This window comes from Anomaloglossus baeobatrachus, unplaced genomic scaffold, assembly GCF_048569485.1.
Source record: "Anomaloglossus baeobatrachus isolate aAnoBae1 unplaced genomic scaffold, aAnoBae1.hap1 Scaffold_41, whole genome shotgun sequence".
Classification (NCBI taxonomy): Eukaryota; Metazoa; Chordata; class Amphibia; order Anura; family Aromobatidae; genus Anomaloglossus; species Anomaloglossus baeobatrachus.
This window is the reverse complement of record NW_027443435.1, coordinates 489,358-503,890: the sequence shown is the minus strand read 5'-3', so window position 1 is coordinate 503,890 and position 14,533 is coordinate 489,358. Positions and strand designations below refer to the sequence as shown.

At 46.0% G+C, this 14,533-nt stretch overlaps 1 protein-coding gene across 1 annotated transcript in view; it reads left to right on the top strand.

The window, feature by feature from the left end:
- The window catches only part of LOC142277328 (uncharacterized), a 27,134-nt gene extending 12,902 nt beyond the window's left edge, over positions 1 to 14,232 (top strand). The window contains exons 2-3 of the mRNA XM_075332640.1: positions 8,933 to 9,034; positions 13,525 to 14,232. Of these exons, the coding sequence (XP_075188755.1) occupies positions 8,956 to 9,034; positions 13,525 to 14,099 (654 nt within the window). The 5' untranslated portion in view covers positions 8,933 to 8,955 and the 3' untranslated portion in view covers positions 14,100 to 14,232. The remainder of the gene's footprint in view (positions 1 to 8,932; positions 9,035 to 13,524) is intronic.
- Positions 14,233 to 14,533: the final 301 nt, after the last annotated feature.

Sequence of the window (14,533 nt, the reverse complement as noted above, 5' to 3'; positions counted from 1 at the left end):
CAGCAGTTTCTGCTATTTCATGTATTCCCCTTACATAGTCACTGGATACCAAATAGCAGAAATAGCCTAATGAGTGTGCAGAGGGTGGGAAGAGGGCGGGGCTGGACAGTGAGGCCGGGTGGGGCTGGACAGTGAGGCCGGGTGGGGCCAGCTCTGACTGTAAGGTTCGGCATAGGAAGTTTTCATGTTTGGTTGAGCCGAAGGTAAATAAACTGTCTGCAGAGAATCAAGGGATAATTTGAGAGGAACAAAAGTTAGAAAAGAAAAAAAAATGTGTGGGTGATTTAGGCTACATGCGCACGCTGCGTTTTTGTAGCGTTTTTGCCGCGTTTTTTGGGGCAGTTTTGTTGTCCAAACTTTCTGACCTCTGACTTCCCATCAAAGTCTATGAGAAATCAGATTTGTAATGTGCACCTTGCAGTTTATTTGTCAGCGGGTTGTTTTGTCAAACGTTTGAGACAAAAAAAGATGCAGCATGTTCATTCTTTCTTGCGTTTGTATTTGTCACCCGTTGAAATCAATGACTGCATCAACAAGGCAAGCAAAAATGCATGCTATCAAATTGGTGCGTTTGGCATGCATTTTGTATGCGTTTTACCTGCAGCTTTGTCAACAGAAACGCAGCTCACCAACTTGGTTCCAGAATGACAAAATCAATGCTGGAGTGAATTTGACATGTCGGTGCCTGTGTTGGTTTCTCTGTCTCTCTTGTGCTCTCTCTCTTTCTCCCCCGCCTCTCATCTTTCGGACCCGCTCATTAGCACATGTTGACTCCTCCCCCGTCTGTGATTGGTTCCAGTCAGGCGAGCCCCCATGCGGAGTGACAGCTGTCTGACTGCAACCAATCACAGCCGCGGTGAGCGTGTCTACATAGAGCGACTCTCTTCAGTGCTGTACTACCAGCGGTGGAAGACTTGAACTGTGACAGCAAACACCTGAGTGATGGCACCGCTGACACTCGGATGGTTTGCTGTGACAGCTAGAGGACATCAGGCTTGAACCGCAGTGAACCTCTGATGTCATTGCTGCGACACCCGCCGTACTGCGGGAGCTGTAGCTGTGACGTCAGGGATTCACCCTAGTTCATTCTGATCGCTGCGGCTCTGTCCACACTCACAGCTGGAAGCCATGCTTTATGACCGCTGGCTGTGACAGGACAGGGATGTAGCAGAGCTGGAAGCATCGTGGAACCTCGTGTGGATTCCTTTGGACCTCGAGGGGTGTTTTGGGGATTAATAAAGTGGTGAAAGAAGGGGCTTTTTATTTTATTTCAAAAAAGGATTTTTTGGTCTGTTTTGATGTGATGTGGGGTGTCTCATAGACGCATAACATCACTAACCTAGGGCTTAGTGGCAGCTATGGTCTGCCATTAACCCCTTATTTCCCCGATAGCTACCGCACCAGGGCAACGGGAAGAGCCGGATCCAGCGCTAGAATTTGTGTATCTTATGGATATGCCACTTCTAGGGCGGCTGTGGGCTGCTATTGTTAGGCTGGAAAGGGCCAAATAATAATGTCCCTTTTCTCCCTAATAATATCAGCTCCCAGTTATCTGCTGCACCTTGGCTGGTATTTGAAAAATGAGGGGATCCCACGTAATTATTAGTATTTTCCAGGACCACATGACAGCACCACAGGAGGTTGCTTCCGCCCTCTACAGGGACAGGAACACAAGAGGTTAAAAACCCCTCCCCTTCCCAACCTCTCCAGTGTTTTTCCTGTCCCTGTACAGGACGGACGTAGGAACTTACCGGGATGTACGGGGTCCAGATGGATCGGGGGGGGGGCTCCGCTCTCTCTCCTTCCAGCCTATCATGACGCCCCAGGCCGACACCTCTCAGCGCAAGGTCCCTCAGCCGTGCCGGTCGAGCAGGAGCTCCCGGCGCCTGCTGCTTCCCTCCGTGATACTTCCGGTCGCGGCGTGGAGCGCACGGCGACGCATGCGCAGACGCCGCACTTCCGGTTTAGTGCAGCCCAGGAGTTTTGGCGTGAATTTCAAATCTGAAGTTCAAACGGCAGTACTGCGACCTGGCACCTTCACTCAGGTAATAAAAACCTGGAAGGGTGGGGGGAGTACATTGTTTTTCGTTAGGCTCCACACTCCAGCGCTGCCTATGATGGATGAAAAAGGAAGTTCAGACACCAAAGCCCCTAAGGATGCCCAGGTCTCTGTAAGTGTCAGCCCTTCAGGGTTTCATTGCCCTGTAGTCAGGAGTCTTGTCTGAGCCTTGTTCTTATTTGCAGGGTGGAGTTTCCTCTGTGGGTTCTGGCACCATCCCCAAAAAAAAATGTACCACTAAAGTTAGGCGTTGTGCGGTGTGTGATGCAAAACGTCCAGACGCCTATGTTAAGAAGCTCTGCAATACCTGCATTGCAAAGTTGATCTCTGAGGAACAAACTACCCTCCTGTCAGACATGAGATCCATGATACGGGAGGAGGTTCAGGCTGTCATTACGAGCCACCCACCAGAGCCCCCTGCGCCTCCTAAAAAACGTCCACGCCATATGTTAGAGTCCTTTGAGGAAGATGAGATGTCCAGGAACTCCGACTCCCCAGGGGAAGATGAGGTCCTTTGTTCATTGCCAGAGGAGGAGCAGCGTTACTTGTTTTCCGCAAGCGACACGGATGAATTACTCCGTGCCGTACGGAAAACTATGATGGTGGAGGATACGGAAAAACCGCGAACCATACAGGATGAAATGTTTGGGAGACTCCGGTCTCAGCGCCACAGGGTCTTTCCAGTAAATCTCCACGTGCGTGCGATGATCCTGGACGAGTGGGAGGAGACGAAGAAAAGATTGATTGTTCCCAGGGACTTCAAAGCCAGACTGACGTTATAACCCGATGACATCAAGGAATGGGAGGACGTTCCTAAAATTGATGTCCCCGTGGCGAAAGTCGCACGGAAGACGTCAATCCCGTTTGAGGACCCCATGGATAGGAAGGCTGATGGCCTTCTTAAAAAGGCTTGGTAGGCTTCAGCAGCCACCATTAAGGCCAACATTGCCGCTACTTCAGTGGCACGGTCTATGTCTCGTTGGTTGTCAGACCTGGAATCTCAAGTTCGGGATAATGTCCCTAGGGACGCCATTTTGGACTCCCTTCCTATGTTGAAACTGGCGACCGGATTCATGGCAGATGCCTCCGCTGAATCGGAGCGGTTTTCTGCCAGGAATGAGGCCCTTATGTCAGGGCCATATGGTTGAAAACCTGGTCGGGGGACGGAGCATCTAAGAATAAGCTGTGCTCCATCCCCTTTCCGGGTGCCCGGGTGTTCAGTCCTGCTCTACACGAAATTCTAGAAAAGGCTTCCGATAAAAAGGGCGGTTTCCCGGAGGTTAGAGCTCCCCGTCCTCTTCCCTCCCGGAGGTTTCGTCCCGCTAGGCAAGACTAGAGAGGCAGGGGTAAGGCGGGCAGATGGGGTTTCCACAAGGGCGGACCAGATAGGCAACCCCCCTTCGAACTCAGAAGGAAGCCGGATGGATCCTGACGCTATTATTGGGGGAGGCTCAGCACGTTTTTAGGACACTGGCAGCTGATAACCTCCAATCCGTGGGTCCTTCAAGTGGTGCGGGAGGATCTACGGATAGAATTTTCAGGCCCCCCCCCCCCCAAACAGGTTCATCCTGACAAAACCCCAGTCGCGGTCCCTTTCCACCCGCCTCTGGTCGGATGTAGATTCCTTACTGCACACAGGGAAAATTCTCCCAGTTCCAGAACAGTTCCTGGGCCACTATTCTTCCCTATTCTCTGTTGCCAAACTTTCCGGAGAATTCCGGACGATCATAAATTTAAAGCCCCTCAATCTGTGGGTCAGGTACAAGAGATTCCGGATGGAATCAGTAAAGTCTACCATTCCTCTCCTCAACACGCACTCAGTCATGGCCACGGTAGATCTGAAAAACGCATATTACCATATAGCCATTTACCCACACTCCCAGAAATATCTGATATTTGCGTTAGAGAGGGACAGGATATTGTATCATTTCCAGTTCTGGTGCCTTCCATTCGGCCTCTCTTCTGCTCCCAGGGTGTTCACGAAGATAATGACGGAAGAAGTGGCACACCTGAGAAGATCCGTTTCCATCGTCCGTTACTTGGACGACCTTCTGCTGTTGGCGGATTCCCCGGAGGAACTCTCCCGGACGATCACCACAACCTTGACGTTGCTGACATCTCTCAGCTGGATCATAAACGATCAAAAGTCCAATCTCACGGAAGACAAGGAAGCTGTTTCTGGGCATTTTTCTGGACTCCGAAGCGCGCACATCCTTTATGCCGTCTCAAAAAGTGGAAGACATCAGGTCAAAAATCCAAGCCCTCAGCCGAAAGAAGCAGTGCTCCATCAAGGAGGCCATGAGCATCCTGGGCATGATGACTTCCTGCATCCAATGTGTTCCCTGGAGTCCATTCCACTCCAGACCGCTCCAAAAGCTAATCCTGTCGTACACTGTGGGATCCCGCTCGTCCCTCCATTACAAGATTTCCCTGACTCCTCAGGTCGTTCACAGTCTAAGATGGTGGATGTGCAGGAAAAATCTTCGATTGGGCATTTTGTGGGATTGCTCGCCGTCCGTCACGCTCACGACCGATGCAAGTCCGACGGGCTGGTGCGCCCATGTGAACTCCCTTTACTTTCAGGGCAGGTGGCCTCCAGAAGTGTCGACCCAGTCGTCCAATTTCAGGGAGTTGCAGGCTGTCTGGCAGGCTCTGAAGGCAGCTCATCCTTTGTTCCCCGGGGTCAACATGTTCGGGTCCTATCGAACAATGTTAAGACAGTGGCCTTCCTTCGTCATCAGGGGGGCTCTCGCCACCCACCTCTGCAGACTCTGGCATCAAAGATCTTTCAGTGGGAAGACTGCTCTCTCCGTATCAGCGGTTCATCTCAGGGGCTCTGAAAACCATCTCGCGGACTTCCTGAGCAGGCGCACGATCGACCCCTCGTAATGGGAGCTGAAGGACAGTGTCTTTCAGGATCTGGTCAGATGATGGGGACAACCCCAGGTAGATTTGTTCGCGTCCAGAACCAATGCAAAACTGGAAGTCTTCTTCTCTCTGAATCCCCGGGATGCTCCTGCTGCGATCGACGCCACAGCCCAACTATGGTCCATGGGTCTGGTGTACGCCTTTCCGCCTCTGCCGTTGCTCCCCAGAGTACTCCGGAATATTCAACAAGATGGAGCCCATGTGATTCTCGTAGCCCCGTTTTGGCCCAAGCGGAGCTGGTTCTCTTTACTCAGAAACCTGGCAGTGTCAGATCCGGTCCTACTTCCCTTGACGGGCGATCTCCTCAGCCAGGGTCCAGTTCTTCACCGGGACCTGGATCACCTTCAGCTGTCGGCCTGGATCTTGAAGGGAGGTTCCTGAGACGGAAAGGCTTGTCGCTTGATGTCATCTCTACACTCCAGGCAAATCGTAAGCAGATTACCCGGACCATATATGGGAAGATCTGGAAGAAATTCTGCTCCTTTCTAAGTGAAGAACCTGCTGACAGTTCTCGACCTAATGTTCCAAAAATCTTGGATTTCCTGCAACTGGGATTCCGCAAGGGTCTAACGCCTAGCACTTTAAAGGTCCAAATATCAGCACTCAGCGTCTTCTTTGACGTGCCACTGGCTTCCAATCCCTGGATTGCCAGATTCGTGAAGGGGATACAGCGCCTCGGCCTACAATTCGGCCCACAGTGCCTCCCTGGGATCTGACCTTGGTGCTCAATGGCCTTTGTGATTCTCCGTTTGAGCCCTTGTCTGCCATTTCAATGGAATATTTATCCTTCAAGGCGGTGTTTTTAGTGGCCATCACCACGGCTAAGCAGATTGGTGAATTACAGGCTTTGTCTATCAGGGAGCCTTATCTTCAGATTCTAGATGACAGGATTGTGCTGAAACTTGATCCAACGTTTCGTCCCAAAGTGGTGACCTCTGCTAACCTGGAACAGGAAGTAGTTTTGCCATCCTTTTGCCACAACTACACGAACCAGAAGGAACAGCGGCTGCATTCCTTGGATGTGAAGCGAACCGTACTGTGCTATTTGGAGGCCACCCGAAACTGGAGATTGGACTCCACCTTATTCCTTCAGTTCAGGGGTAGAAATCGAGGCAAATCGGCATCAAAGGCTGTACTGTCTCAATGGGTTAGATCCACAATATCCTCAACCTATCAATTGGCTGGTAAGACCCCGCCAGATCACCTTAGGGCCCACTTCACTAGATCGCTATCTACCACATGGGCAGAACGGGCGGGGGCCTCTCTAGACCAGATTTGCAAAACAGCAACTTGGTCAGGTCCAAACACCTTTTGTAGACACTACAAGTTGGATATTCTGTACTCCCACCAGACCTCGTTCGGTAGGAAGGTGCTCCAGGCAGTAGTCGTCCCCCCTGAGGATAAGTTAATTTGGTATTCTCCTGTGGTGCTGTCATGTGGTCCTGGAAAATAGGAATTACTACCTACCGGTAATGATGTTTCCAGGATCCATCATGACAGCACCCTTATTTCCCTCCCTTTTTTTTTTTCTATTTCGTGTGCATTAACATTCTCTGTAGCTCAAGCATAAATAAACGTGGTGTTATACCCATCCTGGTGTGGTACTTGAAAAGCCACTGGAGAGGTTGGGAGGGGGAGGGGTTTTTAACCTCTTGTGTTCCAGTCCCTGTAGAGGGCGGAGGAAGCAACCTCCTGTGGTGCTGTCATGATGGATCCTGGAAACATCATTACCGGCGGTAGGTAGTAATTCCTATATTTATTTATTTATTTTATTTTAAAAAAATTTTTAAATCAAATAATTAAAAAAAAAGGGGAGTGGCCCCTCTATTTTTCATAACTAGCCAAGGTACAGCAGAAAGCTGAGGGTTGCAGCTGCTGCTGTTCCCGTACTGGATATGAAAAATGGGGGGACCCCATGTTATTTTTTTACCTCAGCCCCCCCCCCCCAATAAAAAACAGCTAACCAAGCTGGCTATATTGTTATTTCTTTCTATGTATTCTGTCTGATCTTTCTTATTATCTAATCTATATGTTCTTATTATCTATCTATCCATCTAGCTATTCTTTCTATTTTTTTACTATCATGTTTTCTAGCTATCTATCCATTATCCTTTCCTATCATATTTCGTTTCTCCTTCAAAAAAATGCAATGACAAAAACTCGGTAAAAACGCACCTACATTACAAGCGTTTTTTGGACATTTCCAGGCTCACTCTGACAAGGTGCAGTTTTGGTTGCAGTTTGTGTGCAGAAAAAACTGCAGCGTGTGCATGTAGCCTTATATTACAATAGAGCACAGAATAGCTTACAAAAAATGTTTGCGCTTATGTCGGGAAACTCCTTTAACCCCTTCACGACCATGGACGGATATATCTGTCATGGAGCGTGTCCCGTTAAGCCCCGCCCCCTGCCGCGGGCAGGCGGCGTTGTTCGGCACACATCAACTGTTTTCAACAGCTGACGTGTGCCTGCATGTTACGAGTGGAATCGCATTCTACCCGTAACATTAACCCCTTACATCTCGCTGCCAAAGTCTGGCAGCAAGATGTATATACGCGCGGTGAAGATTTTCACTTACCGCTGCCCCCACCAGAAGTCACGTGAGTGATCACGTGACTTTCGGTAGTTGCCATCGTAGCACAGGGTCATGTGATGACGCCTGCAGCTATGAAGTTTCACTTTCGTTTTCCCTCGGCCGGGAGCAGAGAGAAATAGGAAGTGACTGAATCTGCTGTTTACAGCTGTATTGCTGTGATCAGCAGATGGATAAGAGCGATCGGATTGCTGATCACTATAGCCCCCTAGGAGGACTAGTAAAATAAAAAAAAAAAGTTTTAAAGAATAAAAATAAAAAACCTAAAAGTTCAAATCACCCCCCTTTCCCCCATTGAAAATGAAAGGGTTAAAAAATATACGCATATTTGATATCGCCGCGTTCAGAAATGCCCGATCTATCAAAATATAAAATCAATCAATCTGATTGGAATTTTTTTGCCACTACGCCATTTACCAAACGCCAAAATTAAGTTTTTTGGTCGCCGCAAGTTTTACGCAAAATGCAATAACAGGCGATCAAAACGTAGCATCTGCGCAAAAATGGTACCATTTAGAAATGACAGCTCGAGACACAAAAAATAAGCAGTCACTGAGCCATAGATCCCAAAAAATGAAAACTCTACGGTTTTCGGAAAATGGCGCAAAACGTGCGCCACTTTTATTGGACAAGCTTGTGAATTTTTTTTAACCCCTTAGATACAAGTAAACCTATACATGTTTGGTGTCTACAAACTCGCACCGACCTCAGGCATCATACCCACACATCAGTTTTACCATATAGTGAACACCGTGAATAAAACATCCCAAAAACTATTGTGCCATCACACTTTTTTTGCAGTTTTTCCACACTTGGAATTTTTTTGCTGTTTTCCAGTACACCATATGGTAAAACTTATGGTTTCATTTAAAAGTACAACTTGTCCCGCATAAACAAGCCCTCATATGGCAAGATTGACTGAAAAATAAAAAAGTTACGGCTCTCGGAAGAAGGGGAGCAAAAACGGAAAGTGCCCCGGGGTTGATGGGGTTAAAGGAAAAAAATTGAATAACACTAATGTACCTCAAAAAGACGACTTTCAAAAATACAACATTGTAGACTAAACCAGTTCTCAAATGACGTAAAAATAAGCATGAGGGCGTCAAAATTGTGAAGACAAAACAATGAAGGAAATCCCAATGTCATAATGTACCACACTAAGTGGCTCCTGCCACGTCTGCTTCTATCCCTGCTGAACTGACTCTGGGGCAGCACGGGTGATATAGGAGGCGTAGAGGCCATGCATGGATTGGTCTCAGGGGCCACACGGCTCTGGTAGCAGAAGCGCCCATCTAGAACCTTCCACATGACTTTTCCTTCTGTCCGTGACTTTTGCATTATTTATTTTACAGCTTTGAAATTCAGCTAAAAAAATATGCAGAACGCTGCAGACACAATGGAAAAAGGAGAAATGGATGTGCGGAGAGATGAACGGAGTAGAGACCTTTCCACAGGTAACCCTCCTCAGTGAAGAGTCACCATTAAATATCAAAGAGAACAGTCACATTCCCAGCTGCAAGGAGAAAATAAAGTTACATTTTCCCGCCGCCGTTCGTATACAGTCACCGATGCAGTGCAGGAAACAGCAACACCGCTCACAGGCTGTCAGCCAAGGAAAAAGAGGGTTGATTACTGTGCACTCACTATTTAGTGAGTGGTGACTGTTCCAGTAACCAGCACAGTGGGAGAGGCTGAAAGTGAGCAGCTGCTGGGAGAATGTAACTGTATTTTCTCCTTGCAGGCACTGTGTCACAATCTCTTTGCTGTCTTGGGTGCAGTGAGTGACAATTTTGCCTCTTTATGGAATCAGGGCTGTGCCAAGCTGTTAGTTTGTTGAGCAACAGCTCAACTGTCCAATCTGAAACTGGGAGGTGCTTGGTTTCTTCAGGGGTTCCCTGTTCTGAGTGATTGATCAGTTGTTCAGCTGAGTAGATAGTCCCAAAACCAGGGTATCACGGAGGTGTCGGGGTAACTGGCGAAGGGACCCCCTGAAACAGGCCCTCAGACTAGGGTCTTTGTGCTGTCCCTTATCCCAGGAGTAGGCTTGATGGTATCCAGGTCTGGACTGCCAGCGTAACACTAACTCCTGTCCAAACCCTGATCTAACTACCCCCCCTCCTCACCGGGACTGGAAATGCAAACCCCACAAAGGATCGCCACAAAGACCGGAATCACAGGAGCATAAACTGAAGGTATCATCTGCAGTAACAAGTAATATCTCAAACCTTAAATGGGGAGAACACAGCTGAATAGAAATTAGCCCCCTGAGTCTCATGGAGCCACAAACCACTCCACAGGACTGGAAAACTGTGTAAAACACTCAGCTGAAGCTGAGCAACTAGTTTCAGGTTGCCTGTGAACAGAGTCCGACGCCACCGCGGCTCCCTGCGAATGTGGGCCTCGGTTATCTGTGCTGTGTTCTGATCTATAGCTGCCAGACCTTGGACCTCCTCTGACCATCTATTTGCCCATATCCGCTATCCTCCTGATATTCTGACCCCAGAGCTGACTACGCCTTTGTCTTTCCCCTTAGTTCACGGCATGCTCTCTTTGTATTTGACCCCAGAACATTTGATAACCCTGCCTCACGGCTTGTCCGTGCAGTGACTAGCGTCACACACTGTTCCAATAAACCAGATAGATATCATTTAAATGCTAGGTACTCCGATTACCTCTATATCTGCAGGTAAGGCTGGTTTCACACTACGTTTATTTAACATCCGTCCATAACGTTTTTTTAGCGGAAAAGCGGATCCAGTGCAAATGCGTTTTCATTTCAATGCATTTGCAATGGACTCGCGTTAACATGCGTTCACCTGCGTTTGCGTGCGTTATAGTGAGGATCCAGCGACTTGCAGTTTTTTAACATCTTTCAAAAACGCTACTTGTAGCGTTTTTGAGCTGCGTCCAAATACTGCAAATTGCTGGATCCTGACTAAACAGCATGCAAACGCAGGTGAACGCTGGCGTGCTGATAGACAGGATCCTGCTTTTGTACTGAGCATGCCCAGAAAGTACTGAGCATGCCCAGAACCAGTCTCGCGTGATCTGTCTATCTCTCTCCTCCTCCCTCCCTCACCCTCTCTCTCTATCTCTGTCTTTCCCCCTTCCTCCCCCTTCCTCTCTCTCCCACCTGAGAGCTGCGGACACTCGTAACCAAGGTAAATATCGGGTAACCACTTCTCTTAGTTACCCGATGTTTACGTTGGTAACGTGTGCAGACAGCCCTGCTCCTAGCAGCTGCAGACACTCGTAACCAAGATAAATATCGGGTATCCAAGCCCGATGTTTACCTTGGTTACCAGCGTCTGCAGCTGTCAGAAGCCGGCTCCCAGTCTAGTTCCCCTCACTCCCAATCACATGACTCCAATGCCCGCCCCTAAACATCCAGTGACAGGATCCTGCAAAGTAAACATGCGTTTACATGCGTTTTTTGCTGTAAAAGCAGGATCCGCTTTTGCAGCAAAAAAACGTTATGGACGGATGTTAAATAAACGTAGTGTGAAACCAGCCTAAATAGTGTTTTTGTAGCTGCCAGGTTTTCTTTAACCCCTTCTCGATATCTAACGTATTATTACATCCTATTACTTCTTGTGGGCTCAGAAGCTGAGTCTCCATTATTGCCAGCAGATGATGTCTATTCAGTTATTCAGTGGAGGTAAGCTTCACCCACTGCTGTTAACTTTTCAATCTTTGACAGCAGCATTTGCAGCTCGCAGCCTATGGGGTACAACGTTCCACATATCCAACGCCCCCAGCAACATTTATCATTGGGTGCATATGGGTACAACGTTCCACATATCCAACGCCCCCAGCAACATTTATCATTGGGTGCATATGGGTCGCCATAATAGCTGGGGGTCTGCTAAAGACCCTTTGCCCTATAAAAGGGTACTCCTATGATCTCCACACCTAGATACATTCCTTCAGTGGTGTAGATTTCAAAATGAGATAATTTGTGGGGTGTTTCCACTGTTTAGGCACATCAAGGGCTTTACAAACGTGACATGACATTCTCTATTTCAGCTAATTTTGTTCTCCAATAGTCAAATGGTGCTCCTTCCCTTCCGAGCCCTGGGGTATTGGCGTACACATGAGAAATTGCACAACAGAATTATATGGTCCATTTTCTCATCTTACCCCTGGGAAAATGAAAATTTGTGGTTAAAGCAACACTTTTGTGGGAAAAATTAAATTTTTTTTTTTTCCTTCCACATTGCTTTAATTTCTGTGCCGCATCTCAAGTGTACTTTGGCATTGCATTACTGCTGTAGGAATATTACAAAAAAGGTATAAATACATACAGTGCTGGCCAAAAGTATTGGCACCCCTGCAATTCTGTCGGATAATACGGTTTCTTCCTGAAAATGATTGCAATCACAAATTTTTTGGTATTATCTTCATTTATTTTGCTTGCAATGAAAAACCACAAAAAAGAATGAACCAAAAATCAAATCATTGATCATTTCACACAAAACTCCAAAAATGGCCCGGACAAAAGTATTGGCACCCTCAGCCTAATACTTGGTTGCACAACCTTTAGCCAAAATAACTGGGAAAAAAAGAGTCATTCAAAGAAAAGAACACTGTCCCTAAGGTCAAACATGGCGGAGGTTCCCTGATGTTTTGGGGTTGCTTTGCTGCCTCTGGCACTGGACTGCTCGACCGTGTGCATGGCATTATGAAGTCTGAAGACTACCAACAAATTTTGCAGCATAATGTAGAGCCCAGTGTGAGAAAGCTGGGTCTCCCTCAGAGGTCATGGGTCTTCCAGCAGGACAATGACCCAAAACACACTACAAAAAGCACTAGAAAATCATTTGAGAGAAAGCAATGGAGACTTCTAAAGTGGCCAGCAATGAGTCCAGACCTGAATCCCATAGAACACCTGTGGAGAGATCTCAAAATGGCAGTTTGGAGAAGGCACCCTTCAAATCTCAGGGACCTGGAGCACTTTGCCAAAGAAGAATGGTCTAAAATTCCTGCAGAGCATTGTAAGAAACTCATTGATGGTTACAAGAAGCGGTTGTTCACAGTTATTTTGGCTAAAGGTTGTGCAACCAAGTATTAGGCTGAGGGTGCCAATACTTTTGTCCGGGCCATTTTTGAAGTTTTATGTGAAATGATCAATGATTTGATTTTTGGTTCATTCTTTTTTGTGGTTTTTCATTGCAAGCAAAATAAATGAAGATAATACCAAAAAATGTGTGATTACAATCATTTTCAGGAAGAAACAGAGTATTATCTGACAGAATTGCAGGGGTGCAAATACTTTTGGCCAGCACTGTAGCTAATGTGAAAAATGAGTAAAAAGACCTAGGTATTGCATTACTGCTTCAGAGATATTTGCAAAGAGAGATTCTTAGCTTATGTATTGGCCAATCCATGTGAGCCCGATCACCTCGACAAGGTGATATTATATTGGGAACCTAACTTAAATGCCTCTATGTGTGATTAAAAATCTTGCATGTCTGCTTCCTGGCTAAATAAGATGGTGGACACACCCTGGCTATAGGGCAGCGTGCTTGGTCAGGTGCTTGTCAAGGTTATCGGGCCCACATGGATTGGTCAATACATAAACTAATCTCACTTTGTAAATATCTCTAAAGCAGTAATGCAATGCCTAGGTCGTTTTACTCATTTTTCTTATTACCTATGTATTAATCCCTTTTTTCTAATATTTCTACAGCAGTAATGCATTGCAAAAGTATCCTTATATTATTGAGTGCCACTGGATATGCTTTTGTAGATATGTTTTATTGAATGTCGTTTTGAGCACTTCAAAGGGTGCAGTTTTTAAAATGTCATTTTGGTTGTTTTCTGTCACATAGGCCTTTTAAAGTAGAACACTACACAGTTTGGAATTTATATGGATTTATGTGTGCCTGTGTATGTTTGAAGTTATATTATTAAAAGCTTATAACTTCAATTTTATTTATGGCAGATGACTGTACCAGGAGTTCCACACAGAATGCTAAGGGAAGTGAAAGTAACAAAGAAGCGAAGCCATATTCATGTTTAGAATGTGAGAAATGTTTTGCTTGGAAATCACATCTTATTAGACATGAGAAAATTCACACAGGAGTGAAGCCATATTCATGTGCAGAATGTGAGAAATGTTTTGCTGACAAATCAGATCTCATTACACATGAGAGAATTCACACAGGAGTGAAGCCATATTCATGTTCAGAATGTGGGAAATGTTTTGCTTCGAAATCAAAACTTGTTGAACATTTGAGAATTCACACAGGAGTGAAGCCATATTCATGTTCAGAATGTGAGAAATGTTTTGCTCAGAAATTATCTCTCATTACACATGAGAGAATTCACACAGGAGAGAAGCCCTATTCATGTTCAAAATGTGTGAAATGTTTTGCTCAGAAATCAAATCTTGTTTACCATGACAGAATTCACACAGGAGAGAAGCCATATTCATGTTCAAAATGTGTGAAATGTTTTGCTCAGAAATCAGATCTTGTTAAACATGAGAGAAGCCATATTCATGTTCAAAATGTGTGAAATGTTTTGCTCAGAAATCAGATCTTGTTAAACATGAGAGAATTCACACAGGAGTGAAGCCATAGTCATGAATATGTTTAGTAAATATTAATAGACTTTTACTATCTGTTAATAAAGAGTTCATTTTATGTCATTACGGTTGTGTACTTTTTTTATAATGGATCATTTACAATTATTCATCTTTTTACATTTTTTTTTTTTAATTTTTGATGGGGAGAATTTTTATTTTTATAACCACGTTGTACGCTTTATTCATCCATTTGTGTAATGCTTGAATGAGAGGAAATTCATTTTGTTAAATATACACTCCATTTTGTCTTTGTGTAAAGTCCCCGTCACATTTAACGACTTACCAGCGATCCCGAAAACGATGTGACCTGATAAGGGTCGCTGGTGAGATGTCACACAGTCAGACCTTACCAACGATTCAGTAA